This window comes from Schistocerca serialis, chromosome 9 (assembly GCF_023864345.2).
Source record: "Schistocerca serialis cubense isolate TAMUIC-IGC-003099 chromosome 9, iqSchSeri2.2, whole genome shotgun sequence".
NCBI classification, from domain to species: Eukaryota; Metazoa; Arthropoda; class Insecta; order Orthoptera; family Acrididae; genus Schistocerca; species Schistocerca serialis.
In genome coordinates, this window is record NC_064646.1 from 93,793,076 (window position 1) to 93,817,646 (window position 24,571).

General features: G+C 40.6%; 1 protein-coding gene across 1 annotated transcript in view; it reads right to left on the bottom strand.

Annotated features, from left to right (window-relative positions):
* Positions 1-23,930, bottom strand: part of LOC126419392 (uncharacterized) — a 249,566-nt gene extending 225,636 nt beyond the window's left edge. Inside the window, exon 1 of the mRNA XM_050086580.1 lies at positions 23,138-23,930. Within this exon, the coding sequence (XP_049942537.1) occupies positions 23,138-23,399 (262 nt within the window). The 5' untranslated portion in view covers positions 23,400-23,930. The remainder of the gene's footprint in view (positions 1-23,137) is intronic.
* Between the last annotated feature and the right edge of the window lie 641 nt (positions 23,931-24,571).

Below are 24,571 nucleotides of genomic sequence, written 5' to 3' on the forward strand. Positions count from 1 at the left end.
ACTTCAAAGCGACTAGTTATCAATAAATATTTCCATATCCTGCCCAGAGAAGAACCAAGAAGCAAGTAAGAAGCAGAGAAAAAGCGGGAAGAACAGAAGTTGAAGATTTGCAAGATTGAGACCAAGAAAGAAAATGGGTGAAGAATAGATGACATACCTTCCCAAATCCCTATCCTATTGTAAACTACTCGCCTGCGAAGTATTACAACGAAAAACGACCGCTTTCAGCGACACATAACGATGACTTTCACACATACAAAGCCAGTAAACCACGAGATTCTGCACTCACAGCTCCATTCCATTATGGGACCTCCACAACAGCAACACACACTTGCAAAGCCAACAAGGAACGATGAACGAAGCTGTATATCATATACTTGCCCACACCCATCTCGCTCAAGTCCTTCACCTTCATGCAAAAAACAGTCGCTAACCTCATGCTTAAACATTCATAGGATTGTGCGAATGTGAAAAATCAAATAATGTGGTGTATGAATCGTGCAAAAGAAACGTGTGAAAAACTAAACAAGTTAAGCACACCAGACAGCTAATAAACTACAAAATAACAGTCATTGACTCTAGAATTAAGTAGAAAATAGAATATCGATAAAAATAAGTCATTAGTTCCGAAATGGACAGTATATAAAGAACAAAAATAAGGCATAATAAACACTAAAACTATATGCCACTTATTTCCTCCTCTTAAAAATAAAAGAATAACTATATTTTACTTATTTTCTCCTTATAAAAACAAAGAATAAAAAATTATCTTGTTGGATGTTTTCCCTTTTTTTAACATTTGTACCATTTGTTAGGATAATATCTCAATACTTGTGTAGGTATCTTTCTTTGTCAAAGCAATTCTTGGAAATAATTCTTATTTGTTAGTGTAACAATGTTGAAATGAGTGTCTAGAAACAAAAACATTTTACTTGTACATGATATTTAGAAAATGTGTTAGGAATAGATTTTACTTAATTACTACATTTATAAAAACAGTATTTCTAAGAAAATCGATGTGAAACACTCCTCACTTTCGATAACAAACTTCTTAAAAAACAAACTTCACAATTAAATAAAGAAAGAAAATAATTAAAAATAATGATTATAATAGAATAAAAATATTCTTCCCTTGTCAATATAAACATATTTTTGATAATAATGTGGAAGAATATGAAAATATAAATTAGTAATACAAACTAGCATGGAACAGAATAACGTGGCTGAACAGTAGGCAACAAAATTTAGATAACGAAATAATTTTTGACTGGCTTAGACAACGATTGCCTAACTTTAGTGCAAAAATTAAGTTCGAAGGGTGGTGATACGTAAGGTGTCAGGCAAATCCAACACCTTCCATGAAAACTCTGACATGATAAGCAAATCCAGTAGCATGTCACATAGCTCCGAATAAACCGTGACATTAAATTTACCAAAGTAATACGAGTAACGAGTGAACAAACGGAATACCACAGACTAACACAAGAATGCCTAAATGCATGTCACACCTTCCCATCGTGTGACACATGCATTTCCGAGGGGAGAAACGAGAACAGAAGTTGAGAGCAGAACCGTATTAAGCTAGAAGGCCCTACGATAAGGAACGGACACCCATGTCGCCAGCTAACTGCTAGGACCACCCCCAGCCCATGTTAAAAGATAGAGCACTCCAGAAGAACAGTATAGATCTTACGATAACACTAAAAGGGCCACCCCAGCCGCAAGTTTTAGCGTGAGACTTTTTCGCGTCTCTGTTACGTCAGGAGCACCCCCCAGCCCATGTTAAAAGATAGAGCCCTCCAGAAGAACAGTATAGATCTTACAAAAACACTAAAAGGACCACACCAGCTGCAAGTTTTAGCGTGAGACTTTTTCGTGTCTCTGTTACGTTGCAAACTTTAAAAACATTGCCCCACCACGAAAATTATAACGTTTCTCATTGGATAGACAGAATTTTTGTAGGCAGAGCTTAAGGTTAACATTGAGACCCTGATTGGTCACATGAAAACACAGCCAGATAGTTTCTTTTAAACCAACTTCGGTAAATTGTAGTAAGGTGAAGTTAGGAATGAAATGCTTTCGCGACGCCGAGGTGAGTGGAGCTGTGCTGTCCGCTGCCCCCTGACGAACACCGACAAGGTAATGAACGCACGCGATGCCGCATAACAGCACATAAAGCTTCATTCAGAACTGCAGAAGTCTCATCTGTTACACCCCCCTTTTGTGTAATACTAGTGTCGATCGTCAATTAAAAAGCTCATGGTGTTCACATTTGCCACTTGAAGTAAAAATCTGAAATGCGATGATTTTTCTGTTATATAGTTATTGACAAGTTAGATAAGCAATTAAAGATAATTGAGGGTCACTGTAGACCATTTTGATAGTTTTCTCTTTTGTGAAACCTAATTTAAACCTAGATTATAGATGTGATATGGCATAGGTCATCCTTCGATCCATTGTAGAACTTGGAAACCAATTCAGGGAATATTCGTTCACATTTTTGTTGAACGCAGTTGGTTTTTACCGTCCTGTATTAAAACATTTCCTTTTATCAATAGTGCAATTTATAAACAACGTTTTTTGAGTAGAATAAAATTTCCAGTGGTAAACTTAACTGCTTTTTTGACGTTATTTTACCAGCTAACTAAAAATAGGAAAGCCTTGAACCCCTTCCACTAAATTTCGTTAGTATTAAGATTCTTTTACAGGGAGTGCAGTGGAGCTGACGCTGAAATCATTAAGTATTTGGTTATATCATCGCTAGTCTCACTGAACTCTTCTGAACTCTACATGTCATGTGTGGTCTGGCGTCTCCTTACCAGCAACAGGTCCCAGGTTCAAACTAGTCAATTCCCTAAAAAACACGCTCAGAGCGTCGTTGCGCGAAAGTGGTAGGGAGACACGATATAGAACAAACAGACATCACGCAGAATGTCAGAATTTGTGAGCGAGGCTTTAGGCGAGACGGTCGTACATGTGTTTGCTGATTCGCGTGACTGTGTGGTGAGTTGAGTGATTCAAAGTGGAAGCTGAAACAGAGTCAGGCCAGATTACACATAGAGATCAGTGTTCCTACACCAAAATCAAATTCCTATGTCGAAAGAACCCAACGAAAATTAATAGTGCTTTCAGAGAAGAGTGTGGGAATAGTGTAGTGTAGGGGATCGTACCACAGTATCATGGTGGTCTGCTCTTCTCCGTGGAGGTTGGGTAAGCACTGAGGATAACCCAAGAAGTGGAAGACTATCAACTGCAACAAATTTCACTTCTCAGGTTATTGTTAATGACATTGAGAGAGGATCGACGAAAAGCATGTGAGGAAATTCCTTATGAGGCAGAGTACCTGTCACTTCGGTTTAAAGAATCACAACTGAAAAGTTAAACGTGAGTTCCGAGTGAAGAGCGTAAAGTAGGTCGCAAAAGAATCGCTCAAGAATTCCTTCAGCATTATGGAACAGATGGGAAACAGTTTATGAAATGGATTGTTGCACTTGATGAAACCTGGATACGAGATTTTGAGCCAGAACTGAAGTCACAGTCGTCACCGTTGATAACTTCCGACTCCCCACGCCTGAAAGAATTCGACCACGAACAGTCAAAGTTGAAACTGATTATCTTAGCGTATGACATGAGTAGAATAATAACTACAAATAGAGCGCCCCAAGGCACGTCTGGAACAGGTGCGTGCTACAAGTTTTGTGATCGGAAATTCGTGAAAGAAGGCCTGATATGGTCATAGCTGGTGTCCTCATTTTGCACGATAATACAAGACCGCGTATTGCACTGCCACCGAGACAAAGGCTGGACATATATGGATGAGACATACTTCCCCACCCACCTTACATTCCTGTTACGAACCCACCACACTTCGATTTGTTTTCCAGATTGATGGAACAACTCCTTAGAAAACTGGAAAAGTTTTTATGTAACTGATGAAGCTTGCAGAGAGGTGACCCAAGTAATCAGGCAACTCAACAATAAAAGTTCCCTATCCAGACTACAGAAGTTGCCAGAAAGTTGAGAAGCTGCCATAAGCAAGGGAGGAAATTATACTAAAGGCCTGTATAGGTATTTTGTAAAATACATTATTTTCTTCAATTCTATCGTACAATGTGAAATTACCAACGTATAAATAAAACACTCAGTTGTGTGTCGTCTTAACTGTACTATTTTAGTATTATCATTTAAATGTCACTGTTCCAATTGGCAAAATCGTATTGTCCTGACAATGCCTGCAGCGACGTTCACGACTTTAGTTCGCATTAATAAAGCTACAACCTTTCGCCTTCTACCACGGCAGTAATGTAGGGTTCGGATTTACTTTCTTTATGATATTGCGCCAGACGAAGTACCATAAAGCGCATCACATACGAGTGATGGATCATAACGATTCGTCGCCCGTCCCGCGCGATCTGTCTGTAGATTGCAAGTTAGTGGGAAATCTCAGACGACAACGATCAGTCGCTGATTGATGTTAGTTTTCCAACAAGTCGCCGAATTGTTGACGATCGTGTGTGACAATAAGGCTGACTGGTGAGCTACCATCCATTTAGCTAGCTACTACGCCTATTTCTCTAGATATTAACCGTGACTGTATAGTTTTGTTTCCTTTCTCTTCGACAGTGTAGATAACACACACATTAATATTATAGAGTAATTCAATGATGCAAACGACACTGAGAACGGAATTTGAAGTAGGGATTGTCACATTAAGAAGGAACATAAAGTATTGTTCTCCCTCCCCCCCCCCTCCCCCCACCCTCCAAATTATTTTGTAACTAGCATTTTGAAGCTTTGTTTTAGAAGTAGAAATTCACTGAAAATTAAGTGTAACGATCGCAGTTCATGAAACAGCTTCATGCTTTATTAAACTTTTAAGATTTAGACTGAATGAGACAATACGAAGCGGAATTTTAATTTTACGTTTCTGGGCATTCCTATTCTTGAGCTATAGTTATTGTCTTGCCAGTTCCTACAATTTATGTCTCCCTCATACAAATGGTTCCTGGAGAGGAGCTGCAGCCTTTCCAGCAGATGGGAGACAACAGTCTGGAGAATTGCCTGATCTGGCCTTGTAACATTATCTGACACGGTCTTCCTGCGCTGGTACTGCAAACGACTAATAGAAAGAGGAAATAACATCCATTATTTTCCCCGAGGACATGCATCTGCACTGTGTGGTTAAATTATGATGGCAACCTCTTGGGTAAATATCACAGAGGTAAAATGGTCCCTTAATCGGATTTCCAGTGAGGGGCTACTCACGATAAACAAAGCTGGCATTCTAAGGGTTGGAGTGTGTACTGTTGGATTCCTCAGTCGGCTAGGTAGATTACAGAATTTAAAAAAAGAATGAAATTAAATATAGAGCTCAGTGACAAGAATAATAAGTAGTCAGGTGAGTACAGGTCTACAAAGACAAAATCAGGTAGGGGTAATGCAATAGAAGGTCTAATAATGAATAAAAAATACGAAGGCAGGTAGGCTGTTACGGACAGTATCGTGAATGCATTATCGTGTTTAAGACAGACATAAAGAAGACACGTACTACAGAAGTACAAGATTATATAATAACTAGGTCCGCTTAAGATGAAGAATATGAAAAAACTTGTGATGAGATAAAAGAAATTATTCCGGTAGTTAAGGGAGAGCACTGTCATGATGGGAGATTGGAATCCGATACCAGGAAAAGGAAGAAAAGGAAAAACAGTAGGTGGGGGAAAGAAATTAAATAAGAAACCGCCTGTGAAGTATTTCCCACCAACGATCGCCTAACACTTGGTTTAAGAATAATGAAAGAGGGTTGTGAACGTGAAGTGACTAGGAGACTCTGCAAGCTTCATATTCATTATATAATGGTACGACCGAGGTTTAGGAACCAGATTTTAAATGGTAAGACATTTCCAGGGGCGGATGTGGACTCTAACCACAATTTATTGATTAATTGTAAAAGGGTAGATAATTAAAGAGGTAGCACCTTGAAATGTTAAGAGAACCATAGGTGTAAGTAGGCTGTTTATGTTTTCTTATTGGCAACGTTACGTAGCGCTCTGTATGAAAATCACTGGCTGTGCTGTGTGCTGTCTGCGGCTAGTTTGCATTGTTGTCTGCCATTGTAGTTTTGGGCAGGTGGATGTTAACAGCGCGTAGTGTTGCGCAGTTGGAGGTGAGCCGCCAGCAGTGGTGGATGTGGGGAGAGAAATGGCGGAGTTTTGAAATTTGTAAGACTGGATGTCATGAACTGCTATGTATATTATGATTTTTCAACACTATTAAGGTAAATACACTGTTTGTTCTCTATTAAAATCTTTCATTTGCTAACTATGCCTATCAGTAGTTAGTGCCTTCCGTAGTTTGAATCTTTTAATTAGCTGGCAGTAGTGGCGCTCGCTATACTGCAGTAGTTCGAGTAACGAAGATTTTTGTGAGGTAAGTGATTTGTGAAAGGTATAGGTTAATGTTAGTCAGGGCCATTCTTTTGTAGGGATTATTGAAAGTCAGATTGCGTTGCGTTAAAAATATTGTGTGTCAGTTTACGGACAGTCATGTATAATTGTTCCAAGGGGACGTTTCATATGTCGACCCTTAGCCTAGGATACCTCACTGGAATCTTCTGATTTTTTCTTGTACTTTGTGCAATTAGTGCAGCTATTGTTTATTGTTAGCGTGTAATTGTAGAGAGAATCTCCTTTGTAGTTGCAGTCTTCCATTGTTGTTGTGGCATGCATGTAGATTTGCACCAAGTATTTTGCAGCTGCACTTGCAATTAACTAGATATTATTTTCAGTGCTATGTTAATGTGTTCTCTTATTTTTGCTCTTCAAATTGTGTTTTTCTGTGTTGTCGTGTGAAATATTGTGACAATAATGGCGTGTGAAAAACGTAATACTAGGCTCCAAGGTAAACTGAGAAATGACAGTGAAGGCGAAAGCAGTGTGTTAGCGCCACCATGTAATGAATTAACTAATGTTCAAAGTAGTAATTTGGTAATTGTGCATAGGGAAATGGAGCGGGCTGCAAATAATGGTGTAGGCAGTGAAACAATTAGTGAACAGGGAAGCATTATCGATCGATCGGTCGGCAACAGCTCGCCTCAGGATTCCGAAATGACAGGACACAATCTTGCAAATACTGTAGATTCAGGTTTTGCGTCCTCACCGTTTTCTCAAATAAATCAAGACACATTTTCTGCTTTTCAAAATGCGAATATTGCCGGCTCAAATGCACTGCCGAATATCACTTAGGAACATGTTTCAGACACCAGTGCACTGTTATTACAGTTAATGCAACAAATGGGACAAAGGCTACAAAAGTTAGACACAACGCTTGAACAAAATCAGAAACAAATGGGACAAAATCTTCAAAAGTTAGACACAATGTAACAAAATCAGAGACAAACATAGCAACAGCTTCAAAAGTTAGACACAATGGAACAAAATCAGAGACAAACACAGCAAAAGCTTCAAAAGTTAGACACAATGGAACAAAATCTTCGGAAGTTAGACACCACGCTTGAACAAACACGTGAAGATTTAACTACTGAGTTACATAAAATCGAAGCGAAATGTCAAAAAGTCTGTAATGACGTAAAAACACAAATTTGTGAGCATTTCCAACCTATTTTTTCGCGGCATGAAAATGCATTACAGAATCAAGAAGCAGCCATAAAAGAACTGCAAACTATTGTTCACGAAAATCATGAGACCTTGCAAGCTAAAATTGACTCAGTTGCATCTACCGATTCGGTTACGCAACTTGCAAAAACTCAGGAAAACTTAAAGGACACAGTAGATACTCTGAAAATTGGTTCAGAAAGACACATGGAGGAAATTAGTTATTATCAGAGAAAGTAGTTGAACTTTCGGATCAGCTAAATAATTTATCTACGAAGGTAGATGATAATCTGAATGACACAAAGCCCGTAGTCTTTAATGACACAGAAGAGTGCGAACAAATTAGGAAATTCAAACAAAATCAGAATCAAATTAATACGCAACACCAAAGAGAAATCCGGGAAGTACAAGCTCAGCTGACACAGGTAATACAAGAATTACGTATTTCAGAGGACACTCGCGCCACAATATGGGAAGAGGGACATAGAAATACGGAACAGCCACAAAATAATAACACAGCGCATTTCGGAAATTATGATATAAATTGGCAAGGTGCACCGAATTTTGAAATGGAACCGCCGAAACGACGTAACAATGACTGACATGCGACTTGCCGACATGATGATTTTGACTATAAGCTGTTCATTACTACACGTAAATTTAAAACATTTAAGAATTCTGGCAACGACATTCATCCACAAGCGTGGCTCCATCAATTCTCTCATTGTTTCCCTCCCAACTGGTCATTAGAGCACAGATTAGAATTTATGTGTGGCTATTTAGAGAATGAACCAGCTGTAAGAATGCGATTGGTCATTCATGATTGTCACAGTGAAGGAGAATTTTACCATGCCTTCCTCTCAGCCTATCGGTCTCAAGCTACACAAGACCGAGTAAAACATAGCATCATAATGATGAAACATTTCGAACAATCTGAATTTTCCAGTCTTGTGAAATATTTTGAAGACATGTTGCACAAGAATCAGTACCTATCAAACCCATACAGCCCCTCAGAACTCATCCGCATTTGCTTAATCAAATTGCCTGAACATTTACGACATATTATTTTGGCAGGACGTTGCAAAGACGACATTGAAGCTTTTCAGGGACTCTTACAAGAATTAGAATTTGACACTGACAATCGCGGAATGCGAAAACAGGAACACAACAATTACAGGTCACATCCGTCGCAATTCCGCGACGAAAGAAATAATAACTGGACATGACAAGGCTATTCTCATAACACAAATCGTGACCAAAACAGACACCACCCTTATGACAAACGTTGGAAGAGTAGTAATAATTACAGGAAAAGATCACCTCTCCGCACTAGTGACTATCACGGAGACAATCAGAGAAACAGACGATTTGGGAACCAAAATAATTATTATCAACGGAGACAGAATAACTTTAGACGCAACGGTCCAGCGCGCAGCTATGATTCAGGAAGAAATTCTCCACCACGTGACCGACAAGAAAGAGACTATGGAATCTACCGACATGACGAGGACAGACGGTATGATCGTAACGACAGTGCTGAATTTCATCAGAACTGGCGGGATTCAAAAAGAGCAGGGCCCTCTCGACAAGGTGAATTTCTAGAAGTTAGCTCTCCAAATTCCAATAACGACGCGCGCCAACAAAGACACAATAGGCAATGACTCATACCGCTGGCAGCCACAAAACGTACTTATGAAACTGACGACGCAGCTGCCGTAGCTAGAAATTACGTAAAACTGGAAGACATTAGGGACATCTTATTCCAGGAGCACGACGTAAAACATAACAACATTGCATATCCTGTGATTCACATTACAGTAAATGACTTAAAATTTACGGCAGTACTTGACTCTGGCAGTCCCATTTCAGTAACTAGTGAAACAGCCTTTAGCAAATGCAACAAATCGAACGATTGTCCCACACTTCCGTTACGTAAGATTAAATTACAAGGTGCAATCATTGGAAAAAGTGTAGATGTACACCAACAAACCAACTTAGAATTCTTTTGTCAAAGCCACAGCTTCTCTATGAACTTTCTTATTGTTCCATTATTGTCGACGGAAATTATATTGCGAGTAGACTTTTTGAATGAATACAAAGTAATCTTAAACTTTCACGATGCTGAAATAAGTTTAGAGAAAGAAGGTAGGTCAATAGCTTTGAAATTTGAAGATTGGCTCTCAAACCATGACGAAGAAATTAATCGGCTTTACCTCCTGTTAGACAACAGTTAGGAATTTTCGACGGAACTTGACACTAACAATCACTCTGCATGTACTGACAGGGATGATATCGACGGCGCATTTGATACTAATGAGTTAATTCAGAATAAAATTTAAACAATTGAGAATTGTAATGACAGTGATAGGCAAGACCTTTTTGAGATTTTACAAGCACATTCCACAGTTTTTACTCACAAAACAGGATCAAGGGATTTCAATACCAATTTCGTGTTCGTGAGCATACTAAATTTTGTGTTAGACCATACGTAATTCCAGCACATTATAGGGACCGTGTTAGAACAGAAATACAATCTATGCTTGACGAGGGCATTATTGAGCCTGCAGTAAGCTCATACAACAATCCATTACATGTTTTTGAGAAGAAAAATGGATCGATCAGGCTTGTCTTAGATTCGAGACAAATCAATACTATCATCATTCCTGAAACAGACAGGCCGCAAAAGTTAGAAGAACTTCTTCAAAATTTTAATGGTGTAAAAGTGTTGTCTTCTACTGATCTCAGATCCAGCTTTTATCAGATCGAACTTCATCCATTTCTGAAACAGACAGGTCGCAAACGTTAGAAGAACTTCTTCAAAATTTTAATGGTGTAAAAGTGTTGTCTTCTATTGATCTCGGATCCAACTTCTATCAGATCGAACTTCATCCAGAATGTAGAAAATACACAGCTTTCCTTGGTTTCGGCGTTTGTTATCAGTTTCGGAAACTTCCTTTTGGTTTGAACATTTCTTCGGCAGCATTCATTCGCGGGCTAAATTCCATATTACCTGAGTTCTTAAAACGTCACATCACCTTATATGTGGACTATATTCTGATAGCAGAAGCCTCATGGGAACAACACAATCGCATCCTCAACAGCGTGTTACATATTTTTGCAGAATCTGGAATTACAGTTAACTTGGAAAAGTCTGAATTCGGTAGGACAAAGGTGAAGTGTTTGGGGCATATTATTTCTCCTGAAGGCATTCAACCGGATCCTGAAAAGTTAGAAGCAATCAGAGCCATTCCAGTTCCCTCCACAAAAAAACAAGTCCGCAGTTTTCTATGTCTCGTAAATTTTACCGTCGTTTTCTGAATATGCAAATTCTAGTTACACCAAAACTCTGTTCTCTCACTGGAAAAAATACTATTTGGAACTGGGACGAACAAGCATAGTTGGAACTCCAATTCTTTGAAAGAATCGCTACTTAACGCGCCAATACTAGCTCATCCAGATCTGTCACAAGGTTTCTGCCTTAGCACGGATTCTTCTAAAGTCGGTCTTGGTGCCCATTTATTTCAAGAAGCCACAGAAAATGACACTACTGTTCAGAAAACCATTGCTTTTGCTAGCCGAGTGCTAACAAAATCTGAAAAAAATTATTCCGTTACTGAATTAGAAGCTTTAGCTATCGTTTGGGCATTTAACACATTCCATTTCTTTCTCTCTGGTAAGCACGTAAAAGTGTACAGTGATCATCGTGCATTACAATTTCTTATGTTTTCAAAATTAAATCATGACAGGTTAGAACGTTGGGCATTGTTTCTACAAGAGTTCCACTTCACAATAGTCTACATTCCCGGCAAGGAGAACATTGTTGCGGACGCACTGTCACGCGCACCGGCTGGGCTTGAGAAAAGAAAACAGAAGGCAACCTCGAGAAAAATTTCAGTATTCTTTACATTCAGAAAGCCGCCTTTGAAAACTTCATCACCACATCTTTAAAGGACATTGCTCATGAACAAGATAAAGATCCGATTTGGAAAGACATCAAAAGTAAATGGCATGAAAAGACACACATTCAGATTCGGCATTATTACCTGGTTAGAAACAACATACCCTTCAAACGCTGCACTGTTGATGACAAGCTATGGGTACTTTGCATTCCGGACGATTTTGTTAATAAGCTCATTTGGTACATTCATTTCAGCTACGCACATTTTGGTCCACGAAAATGTTATCATATTCTTCGAACGACTTGTTATTTTAACAATATGGAAAAGAGAATTCGAAGAGTCTTGACTATTTGTAAACTTTGTCAAAAGGCGAAACCATCTACTATCTCAGATCGTGCTCCGTTGCTTCCTATTATTCCTTCTAAATTAAAAGAATTTGCTGCTGTTGATCTCTTGGGACCCCTTGACAGAACATCGAATGGATTTTCGTACGTTCTAGTCACTGTTGAACTTACTTCAAAATTTGTTTCTTTCACTCCGTTATGTAAAGCCACTGGACGGTCTGTATCCAACGCCTTTGTTAAAAATTTCTTACGTGAAGTTGGCCACGTTGCTAAAGTCATTTCAGATAATGGACCGCAATTCAGATCTGCTGTTTGGTCACGCATGCTTCGGAATCATAAAATCAAACCTGTTTTTATTTCATTGTACTCACCACATTGTAACCCGTCTGAACGGATTATGAAAGAAATCAATAAGCTTTGCAGACTTTATTGTCACAGAAAGCATCAGCATTGGGACAGATATTTACACTTATTTCAAAATGTGCTGAATGAAATGCCTCATGATTCCACTGCTTTACCACCTACTCTTGTACTGAAGAATGAAGAACCACCGAACAGAATCAGAGAGCTTGTACCTTTCCCGAATACACGTTAACTTCGACACAAAGACATAATTGATTTGGCTCTAAAAAATATAAAATCTGCAGCAGACAAAAGGAGAAAACTACACGGTAAAGCAAATGCAAAGAAATTATATATTGGTCAGAAAGTTCTCATTAAAGCTCATTCATTGTCACATAAGAAGAAACACTTGAGTCACAAATTCTTTCTAGATTACGATGGACCTTACAGAATCTGACGTATACCACATGATAATTGCGTTGAAGTTGAAACTCTGCGTACTAGGAAGAGTAAAGGTTTACACCACATTTCACATGTAAAACCGTTTATTGAAAGATAATCTGCTTTTTAACTTTGTCTTTGCCATAAAACTTTTCACTTCACATTTCTAGTATGCATTGTCAGACTTAGAAACTGTTACCATACAACAATGTTTGAGGTTAAATATCCAATCAAGAACCAATAGAACTTATTTAAACAGAAATTATGAATGCATTGTTATAGTGAACAGACGACACAGTGTTGTTATTTGTACATTCTTGCTTTGTTAGTTGCACGATTACGTAACGACTATAGGGCTTACATACTTAGAACATATACTGGTACTGCTAATGAGATTTTAATGCAACATTTTGGTTTACTTGAAAATACATTCCGGATTTAAAGCACTTTCAGTGAGATACCAGATGACACAGTGGCTAGTTTATGTGAGAGCTACACGATTTTATCACGATGCTACTAATGAGTGACAATTTCCTATGTTCCTTTTGCAGTGTTTCTGTTTTATATCTGCACAGTTTTTCTGTATTATTCTGGAAAGTAAAACATGTTTTAGTAGTAACTTTTGTGGTATAGCTACAATGAGACAGCCTTTTCCGTAGCACAACAATGCGTTACAGCACAGTACTTTCTTCATCACGGCAATACGCTTAATAACTAAGGTATCTATACGCAAAGCATTTCACTTTTGTTTATCATGAGGTAAGTACATTGACTTTTGTGGAACTTAGCTTTCGGAGGACGATAACTATGACACATCCACAGAGATTATCTTACAAGACGCTCAGTTTAGCGCTACAGTACATGTATCTGAGTGATTAATTTTGTACTTAAAACATTTATTTTTAAAGATATTTGAAGTACAATGATACAAAGGTTTTCCGTGATACATTTCATTCCATTGCTGTAATCTGTAACACCTGAGGGTATTATTCATTTATCCTCAGGGGGGTACACGCTTACTTTGTGTACCATGTGTTTGGCAAGCACAAGGAGCCTAGCTAATATGGTATTTGCTTATACAACTTTACACATCGGTACCATATTTCTCAAACACACAAATTACACAGCTATCTGATCATTTAACTGAGAGATAAACATTTTTTTTACTGCGTCAGTGACACATGTTTACGCAATTACAGAGTTGGATTACTTCACACTTACGAAATTGTATTTTGTCTGTACTTTGTTAACTGTTCATATTTTTTTGGAACCATTGTGATACTATGAGAATGTTGAATGATGTATTTGGTATGGGATCATGATTTTTAAAGTACGTTTGAGGTAGATGACACTTTTGACATGAGCAGAGAATTTTTTTAGGTTTTGAAGTTATTGAAGGAAGCTACGACTATTTTGAGATTTGGCTGAGGTTTTATGATGTTATGATGACAATGTGTATCATGCTGTTGAGGTATGTTTATGATCAATAAGCTGATGCTATATGAGGAATTTGATTATGCTACATATTTATTATGATGAAATATTGAAGAAGTGTCGACAAATACGTATATGAATAATGAGTAGTGGTTAGGGACTCTGATTTGTGGAAAAGGATGTTGGAAACCAAGAATCGTACTTTAAGAGTTATGAAATGTGTGTAAATGCGTGAATGTATCACAATGCCGACGAAAACTTTTTGAACACTGTCATATTCATAGGATTTTGTTTCTACACATTTGCAACACAAATTCTCGACCTGTGAAATTTTTTATATGAGACTGCCACTGTTATGCAAACTGGTGTCATAAATATTTCAATAAGAAAGTTAAGTGACCACCTTCACGTAATGAGTCGTGGGCACCCAGCTGTGCAACAGTCGCCTGGAAAAAAGCCATTAGTGTGTGCCTTTCAGAGGCACAGGTGGAGAAAAAAAAGAGGCCATTATCCTCGCTATTCACATTCCTTTGTAGAAAGCATCGCAAATACGACATGCTCAAACTTGAAAACATATGATTATACTGAGGAGCTCTTAATTTATGATATTTACTAAAATGCCTAATGAAACGATGAGAAACATTTCACGGCTATTGTCTTGCTAGTTGAGAGAAATGCCATATGGCTTCCTTTATGTATTTATTTACTCATTTTGTTTAATATCTAGTTTCTAGCTGCACTGCAGCATTGGTTAAAATAAAATTTAATAGATGTACTAATATAGTTATTTTATGCCTACAGATCCAGTCAATTATAAATTTATGACCTACTTCCAAGAAAACGAAGGCACATAAATAGACATTTCCCTTCACAGGAATTGCATAAATAATTTTTTTTTACGATTTGGTAACTTATCTGCTAACGTAAGTTCTCGTGATGCATCACCCTAGTGTTAAGATGTAACATAGGTATTAAACATGGCCATTTTTACTGTAATATTTTTTCTGCTTGAGCTATGTCATGTTTAGATATAAGTTATTGCATTTGCTGCTGCTGTTTGCCAGGCATAGTACTACTGAATTTCACTTTGTATTACTCTGTTAAGCCAGTTTTACTACTGATTTATTTTTCTTGTTTGCTGCACATTGCCTTATATTAGTTGTAATATTGCAATTGCTTTGCTAATTTCTATAGTGCTGCCTGCTTTGCAAATCTGCATTTTTTGTCATTGCTGTTTGTGTTAATTGTTTTGTGCTGCTGCATTGCCTCATCCCTTAGTTTAGCATCTGAGCTCAGTAGATTTAAGTTAGCTTAAGATGGGGTAGGCCATATAAGAGAACAAGTTGTGATGAATTGGAAGAAGTGCATTGAAAAGCTATAAGAAAATGGTTTGGCCAAAAAAGTATTTTGAAAGAGGATATGAACCAAAAAAGTAGGGTTTAGGGACAACAGGTTTAGGTAGGATTTTCTTGGAAATAAATGACGAGGTAAGATAATGGAAAATAAATAATGAGGTAAGAAATATGTTAACATATGAATACAGAAAGAATGCTTGGATAGGATTTTTTTGGTGGAAACAAATGTTGAAATAAGACGAAAGATCTATCGAATGAAGCTTTGGGGTGGACTGCAGTCCCAAATGTTACACAGAAAACAAACCCTGCACTTTCCTCTTGTGTTATTCTCCTATGTGTTTGTGTACCCTTGTTTATTTGTGTTTTTCCTGTCTTTATGTGTTTAGCTGATGAGAGTTATGTTGTAGAATTTTTCTAATACTATGTTACTTACTTTGTAAACATGTTTAGACATTATTTATCTGTTCTGTTTTGTTGCTCATGTGTGAAGTTGATGTTTCAAAAGTTATTCTGATCTTTTATGTATGTACTTATGTCATAATTCCTGTAACACTGATGTATATGTTATTTCGATTCTTTTGTAAAGCCTGTACTACAAATGTTATCTGTATTGTTATGTTCTTTAATGATGTATTTTGTACCTTTGTAATTGTATTCTTATATTATAAAATTGTAATTGACACCAGTTCATCATATTATTAACTTGTAAGTTCCATTTCACTGCACACGTTTCTGTTGGTCATAGTATATGGACAATATGTGAGAAGTAGGGACTGTTAGTGTTTGCACGTGTGTTAATAATTCAGCAAGGACTGGATAACAGCATTGCTGGTTCTAAGGACAATTCCAAAAACTTTGTGAGTGCACAAGTGGTGGTTATGGACATGCTGTATTGTCCGCAAGACTCTTCGATGATGATTGTGCACCTGTACAGTCGCAGCAGATGGCTGCTGGCCATCTCTACAAGGACTACAGTGGATCTATACCTTTGATGATCCACCAATACCATTATTTCTACAAGGACTACAGTGGGTCTACAGCTTTGCTGACTCACCAGTACCATTATTTCTACAAGGACTGCAGTGGGTCTGCACCTCTGGTGGCCCACCAATACAGTAATCTCTAACAGGACTACTGTGGTCTGCTCTGTGATGACCTACCTACCAATATTCTTCAAAACTTCGACTGGCTCTGCTGTGGGTTTGCTCTGTTGTGACCCATTACCTGTCAGCATGTCAAGAGTCAGCATTGTCTTCCTGTTGGAAGGACAACACTACTTCTTCAAGACTGCATGGAAATCCACTACTTCTGTGTGCATTTTCTTTTACTGCTCAGACTTTGAGAAAAACACTGCAATTTTACTGTGATGAAAAATCTGGACTGTCTTTATGGACTGTGAGAAAATTTTAGCTTTTGACCAACATTGTATCAATAAGTGTGTGCATTTGATATCTTTGTTATTGTAATTATGAAAAATTTTATCAAATCATTATTGGTCACTGCCCAAAACGATCTGTAAAATTTTTTGTGGGGAGCATGGGGGCTATGTAAGTAGGCTGTTTATGTTTTCTTATTGGCAACGTTACGTAGCGCTCTGTATGAAAATGACTGGCTGTGCTGTGTGCAGTCTGTGGCTAGTTTGCATTGTTGTCTGCCATTGTAGTTTTGGGCAGCTGGATGTTAACAGCGCGTAGTGTTGCGCAGTTGGAGGTGAGCCGCCAGCAGTGGTGGATGTGGGGAGAGAAGTGGAGGAGTTTTGAAATTTGTAAGACTCGCTGTCACGAACTGCTATGTATATTATGATTTTTCAACACTATTATGGTAAATACATTGTTTGTTCTCTATTAAAATCTTTCATTTGCTAACTATGCCTATCAGTAGTTAGTGCCTTCCGTAGTTTGAATCTTTTATTTAGCTGGCAGTAGTGGCTCTCGCTGTATTGCAGTAGTTCGGGTAACGAAGATTTTTGTGAGGTAAGTGATTTGTGAAAGGTATAGGTTAATGTTAGTCAGGGCCATTCTTTTGTAGGGATTATTGAAAGTCAGATTGCGTTGCGCTAAAAATATTGTGTGTCAGTTTACGGACAGTCATGTATAATTGTTGTAAGGGCGGACGTTTCATAGGTTATTGAGAGTTTCAGAGGGAGCATTAGGCAACGATTTACTACAGCACAGAGGAAAGGATTACAGTAGAAGACGAATGGGTAGCTTTGAGAGATGAAATAGCGAAGGCAGTAGAGGATGAAATACGCAAAAAGACAAGGCTTAGTAGAAATCGTCGTATATCATCCAAGATTCTGAATTTAATTAATTAAAGGAGAAAATATAAAAAAATGCAGCAAATGAAGCTGGAGAAAGGGAATACAAACGTTTAAAAATGATATTGACAGGAACTGCAAAATTACTGAGCAAGAATTGCTAGATGACAAATCTAAGGATTAACAAGCGTATTTCACTGTGGCAAAGGTAGATACCGCCTATAGGAAAATTAAAGGCACGTTTCGAGAAAAGAGTAGCAGCTGTATGAATGTTAAGAGCTCAGACAGAAAACCAATGCTAAGCAAAGAAGGAGAAGCTGAAAGGTGGAAGGAGTGTACACAAAGGCTACAAAAGAGAAAAGAATTTGAAGGGAATGTTACAGGAAGGAAATAGGACGTAGGTGAAGATGAGATAGGAGATATAATACAGCGAGGAGAATTTGACGGAGGACTGAAAGACTTAAGTCGAAGCAAGGCTCCTTGAACAGGCGAAGTTCCCTCAGAAACACTGAAATGCCTAGAAGAGTCAGCCATAATGAAACTTTTCCATCTGTTGTGCAAGCTGTGTGAGACTGGCGAAATAGCTCGCAGACTTCAAGGCGCATGTAATAATTCCAATAGCAGAAAAAGTAGGTGCTGACAGGTGCGATTATTTCAGAACTATCAGTTTAATAAGTCGTGCTTGCAAAAAAAAAAAGAAAAGAAAAGAAAAAAAAGACATTATTTACGAAAGAATGGAAATACTGGCTGGGTAGAGTTCGAGAAAGATTAGTTTGGGTTCTGACTGAATGTAAGAAAACGCGAGACAGTACTGTCCCTGCGAGCTTAGCTTACAAGACAGACTGGATTTAGAGAAAGCTTTTGATAATACACTCTTTGAAATTTCAGAGATAGCAGGGATGAACCCAGTTGTAAGACTAGGACATGAAAGGGCGCTATTAGCTCAGAAGGGAGTGGGACGCGTTTGTAGCCTACTGCTGATACTATTCAGTTTGTAGAGTGAGCAACCAACGAAGGCAACAAAGCCGCAATGACTTTATAATTGTATTAGAACCAGCACAGGACTACGAAAAGCTTTAGAACAGAATGAATAGTGTCTCCAAAAGGTGTTTTACAGTAAAGGACTTGGAAGAGAAGTTGAATCGAATTGACATTGTCTTGAAAAGAGGTAATAAAATGAACAATTACAAAAATGAAACAAAGGTAATTGTTGTGTCGGTAGCTGGGCCGACACCGTGAAGTTGAGATGGCTGAAAAGGCAAGCTAGACTAACGCAGACGGGCGTGAAGTACTGGAACAGGATACGCAATTAATGTTAGGAAGAAAAGTACGGAGCAGGTTTAATACTTAACTTTACTCATTCCTTGTGGTACATCGATCTTGACGATACACAGGAGACTTTAAGTACAATCACTGTATGGCTAATGGCGCCTTGCTAGTTCGTAGCCATTAACTTAGCTGATGGCTATTCTGTCTCTCGGCTAATGAGAGAGAAAGGCTTCGTACATCTGGTCTGTAGCTAGGTTCTCGTACAACTGGGGGCGAGTGCTCTCTCGTATCACGAGACCTGCCTTGGTGGTGGCGCTAGGTCTGCGATTACACAGTGGCGACACGCGGGTCCGACATGTACTAAATGGACCGCGGCCGATTTAAGCTACCACCTAGCAAGTGTGGTGTCTGGCGGTGACACCACATTCCTCCCCCGCAAATCGGCGAACGGTCGTGTGATAATGCTTCCGCCCGCCGTGGGGAGGACCACATGTTGACGTATGCGATGAGGTGGGGAGCCTAACAACAGGCGAGGCTGTGCCACCCGCACCCGGCCATTCGGTCCGAGGGGAGCTAGGAAACGCCTGAAAAACTAGTCCAGGGTGCACGTCAACATGCGGTGTATGCGCCCGTAAAGAGACAGGAGGGACCGAAGGATCAACCTCCATTGCGTCGGGGTAGCCGACGCGCGATGACGTCATGTGGTCCGGAGCGGGCGGGAGTTCCATGGCGGAGGACAGCTGGTCACGGGAAGCGATCGGCGGCGCGTGACCCTGGGAGGCGCTTGGCGGCTGCAACGAAGCGTCGAATGCGGCGGCGCCGGCGGGAGAACAAGCGGCGGCGGCGGCGGCTGCTGCTGCAGCGGCGGCGGCGGCGCGTCGCCATGGGGCAAAATGGAAGGCATCGTCGGTAACACCTGGGGATGAGGCGAGCCAGTAGATGGGTCCCCAGGGCGCTGACCGGACGGCACCGTCGCTGAAAGCAGACGGGGAGCGGCAGAACCCGAGCGACGACAGAGGCGCAGCTGATTGAGATGCCGACGCACCTCACCAGAGGCCCCCAAAACCAAATACATCGCGCGGCCGAGGCAGCGAAGAATGCGCCCTGCGAGCCAACGCCGTGAACCTCGATAGTTGCGATAAAATACAACGTCGCCTGGAGCAAAAGCAGGAGTCTGCCGCTGCACAGGAACCTGATGCGGCGGATGCAGCAAAGACATCAAGGTGCGATGAGGTCGACCGTGGAGCAACTCAGCCGGCGAGCGACCATCTCGCGGCTGAGAGCGATACGAAGACAAAAAGAGCAACAATGCGTCCTCCCGAGAATGCGACTCTTTCAATTTCAACATCTGTGACTTGAAAGTCCGGACCAATCGTTCAGCGGCACCGCTGGACTGAGGCGAAAACGGCGCGGATGTCAGATGTTGAATACCATTGGCCTGGCAGAATGACTGAAATTCTGCGGACATGAATTGTGGGCCATTGTCGGAAACAATAGTCTGCGGAAGACCTTCAATGCAAAAGATAGCAGACAACGCTTGGATGGTGGCGGAGGACGTCGTGGAAGACATCCGGACAACAAAAGGAAAATTACTGAAGGCGTCGACCAGAACCAACCATCGAGCATTCCAGAATGGACCAGCAAAATCAATGTGCAAGCGTTGTCACGGGGAAGTGGCTTTTGGCCACGCAAAGACTTTCCGCGGCGGTGCGGACTGTTGTTCGGCACACGCCGGGCACGAAGAACCCATATTCGTAATCGCAGCATCGATTCCGAACCAAGTACAGTGCTGACGAGCAAGTTGTTTCGTTCGCACTATACCCCAATGTCCTTGGTGAAGAAGCCGTAAAACAGAGGACTGTAACGAACGTGGGACCACGACTCTGGACTGATCATTATCAGAACGCAACAACAAAACACCACGTCGAACAAAAAGTCTCTCCTTATGAGCAAAAAATCGGCGAACCAACGGATCCTCGATCCGAGACTTTGACAAAGGCCATTGCGTAGCAACAAAACGTAAAACAGTAGCAAGGACAGGGTCAGCAGCTGTGGCTGTAGCGACACGACGAAAATCAATCGGAAACGATGCGACCACTTCATCGGTTTCCGAATCAATGAACATGCAAGCAAGTTCGGAAGAATCGAATGCTTTATCCTCAGCAACAGGCAAACGGGACAACGCATCGGCGTTTCCGTGCTTAGCAGTGGACCGATACAAGATATCGTAGCGGTACTGCGAGAGGAAAATAGACCAGCGAATGAATTTCTGCGCTGTACGTGGAGGTACAGGCTTGGTCGGATGAAAAAGCGATGTCAAAGGTTTGTGGTCTGTGATGATGGTAAAGTGACGACCATACAAGAAATCATGGAACTTAGTAACACCAAACACGAGAGCCAAAGCTTCTTTCTCTATCTGTGAATAATTTCTTTGCGCAGACGAGAGCAATTTGGACGCAAAGGCAATAGGGCGATCATGGGAGCCAACTTTGTGCGCAAGCACAGCACCGATCCCGAAATCCGATGCATCTACCATCAACAAAAGTGGTTTCTGGGGATCGAATGGCGTAAGGCAAGTATTAGAAAGCAACGCCGATTTCAACTGGCGAAAGGCGCGTTCACATTCCGTCGTCCAGAGAAACGGAACACCTGTAGGGCGTAAGCGATGAAGCGGAGCTGAAATGAAAGAGGCATTGCGCACATTCACTCACACCTTGTGATTCTACATTGTTCAATGTTCTTGCGACCTCCTGACGCAATGCGTGGGGAACATTGCGCGCTCTGAAAAATTTCGGTTGCGCGTTTCCTTCCAGTTCCAAATGTGCTTCATAGTTTTTAGCGCAACCTAAGCCCGGTGCAAAAATGTCTGCAAATTCTTCACATACACTAGAAACACTGTCTGAAGGCACAGTTTGATTCACTGATAGCAGCTGATTTACAATAGACATGTTAAACAACTGAAACAAATCTAGACCAAACAAGTTCACTGCAGAAGAAGAACGTAGAACGTAAAATGACACAAGTTTTGTTTGTCCCTTGTACGTTGCAAGAAGGCTGCACTGTCCTAACACAGGAATTTTCTGTCCGGAATATGTAGTTAGCTTAACATTTGCGGAACGCAACGGAGGTTTGCCCAGTTGTTTGTACGTGTCATGATTGAGCAATGAAACTGCAGCTCCGGTATCGAGCTGGAATGGTATCACTTTGCCTTCAAAGTCTAAGTCCACAAAAAGTTTATTGTCCTGCTGACGACAAAAGCGACTGTTTTGTGCAATTGGAACAGACACTGGTACAGAATCACTTGCTAATTGACGTGATTTCCGGCGACGTCGACGCACAGTTTTTGTGGGACGAACACAGTTACTGTTAGAGAAAGTGTCACTGGACGAAGTGGAATTAACGACATGAATGTCCATAGGCGAAGGTCCACGAGCCTGAGTGTCCTTGGTTCGATTCCGGCGCGAAGCAAAGGGCCTGGAATGATTGTGATTGTCTGATCTGAGCTTTTTCTGGCAAACACTTTGAACATGTCCTTTCTTATTGCAGAAAAAGCAAATAGCTTGGCGTGACGGGCAATGTTCACGCGAATGTCGAGTAGCACACCGCGGGCACGATTGCACTACATGTGTGGGCTGGCGCGGCACACGTGGCTTAGCGCGCGGCGGCAGCTGTGCGGACGTGCGCGAGGCCTGGTTACCGGGCCGCGCAGCGCGTCCAGCGGGCCGGTTAATGTTACACACGGCTGGCGAAGTTTCAAAAGATTCCTGAGCACAGTCAAGTGTGTCCTGTCTATCCAATATGTCTATCACTTGTTGAAGGGAGGGATTAACTAGTTGCAAAATTTGCTCCCGTATGCGAACATCAGAAACGTTCTGTGCAATTGCATCACGCACCATTGTATCTGAATAAGAAAGACCACAGTCACATTCAAAGGCACAGTCCCTAGTAAGTCTTTGCAATGTTGCTACCCACTCCCTATTAGTTTGACCGGCCGTACGTTTTGTACGAAAGAACGTATACCGTTTTGCAACCACATTAACTGTTTCTTTGAAATAGGAATCTAATGCAGACAAAATTTCCTCGTAGGACAGAGTTGCTACGTCGCGTCGGGGAAACAATTTCACTATCACACGGTATGTGGACACACCGACACAAGAAAGCAAAAACGGCTGCCGCTCTTTACCTTGAATTCTGTAGGCTGCTAGATGAAAGTTGAACTGGCGAGACCACTCGTGCCAGGTCTCATTGGCTGCCACGTATGGTCGAAAGGGAGGTGCAACAGCGTTTAGTGGCAGCGGTAGCGAAGAAGCGGCGGCGGCCGCATCGGTTTGAATGGTACGTTGACCCTGGACGAGCTGTCCAAGGGCATCCAGTAACGCCTGCGTCTTCTGATTCTGCAAGCGATAAAATTCGGACAGTACATCTGGAGAATGTGGCGAAGCCATGACACAATTAAATGTAAGCAATCAGAAAGAACTCTTTTCCCTCGTCGCCAATGTTGTGTCGGTAGCTGGGCCGACACCGTGAAGTTGAGATGGCTGAAAAGGCAAGCTAGACTAACGCAGACGGGCGTGAAGTACTGGAACAGGATACGCAATTAATGTTAGGAAGAAAAGTACGGAGCAGGTTTAATACTTAACTTTACTCATTCCTTGTGGTACATCGATCTTGACGATACACAGGAGACTTTAAGTACAATCACTGTATGGCTAATGGCGCCTTGCTAGTTCGTAGCCATTAACTTAGCTGATGGCTATTCTGTCTCTCGGCTAATGAGAGAGAAAGGCTTCGTACATCTGGTCTGTAGCTAGGTTCTCGTACAACTGGGGGCGAGTGCTCTCTCGTATCACGAGACCTGCCTTGGTGGTGGCGCTAGGTCTGCGATTACACAGTGGCGACACGCGGGTCCGACATGTACTAAATGGACCGCGGCCGATTTAAGCTACCACCTAGCAAGTGTGGTGTCTGGCGGTGACACCACAGTAATGGAATGTAGTTGAATTAAATCAGGCAATTTTGAGGGAATTAGATTAGAAAATGAGATAATAAAAACAGTAAATGAGTTTTGCAAACTGTCAGAAAAATATCCAATGTTGGTCAAGGTAGCGAAGATATAAATGAAGATTAACTACTCGTATAAGAAGGAAGGCATTTCTGTAAAAGACGAATTTGTTTACATATAATTTAAATCTAAGCTTTGGTAGTTAACTCAGAAACGGTGCAACGTATCGAAATTTTTCTTAATAATTATTTCTCGTCCCAACCTCTCCTGCAACACGCCTACTAACTTGTCAGACTGTTTCTGCCCTACCTGTTTATTAGCATAATAGTCGTGGACGGCAGTGTCAAAACCGGCGTGAATAATAATAGTTGTTAGGTCTTAAACTTGATCCATTTGGTGAATATCATGATGACCGAGCTCTGAGTTTGATGAAAAGTGGGTACTCCAGTATGATCCTGGACAAGTAAAATTCATTTCATGATAAACAGAGCCCACGATAAAAGTCAAAGGTAATACTGCGATGTTTTTAGTAAGGGTCCAGTTTTATGTAAATGTTGTAGAAGTGTAATGGTCTGTTCTCACTTTAAACAGGATCTTTAACTTTTACAAATTAAT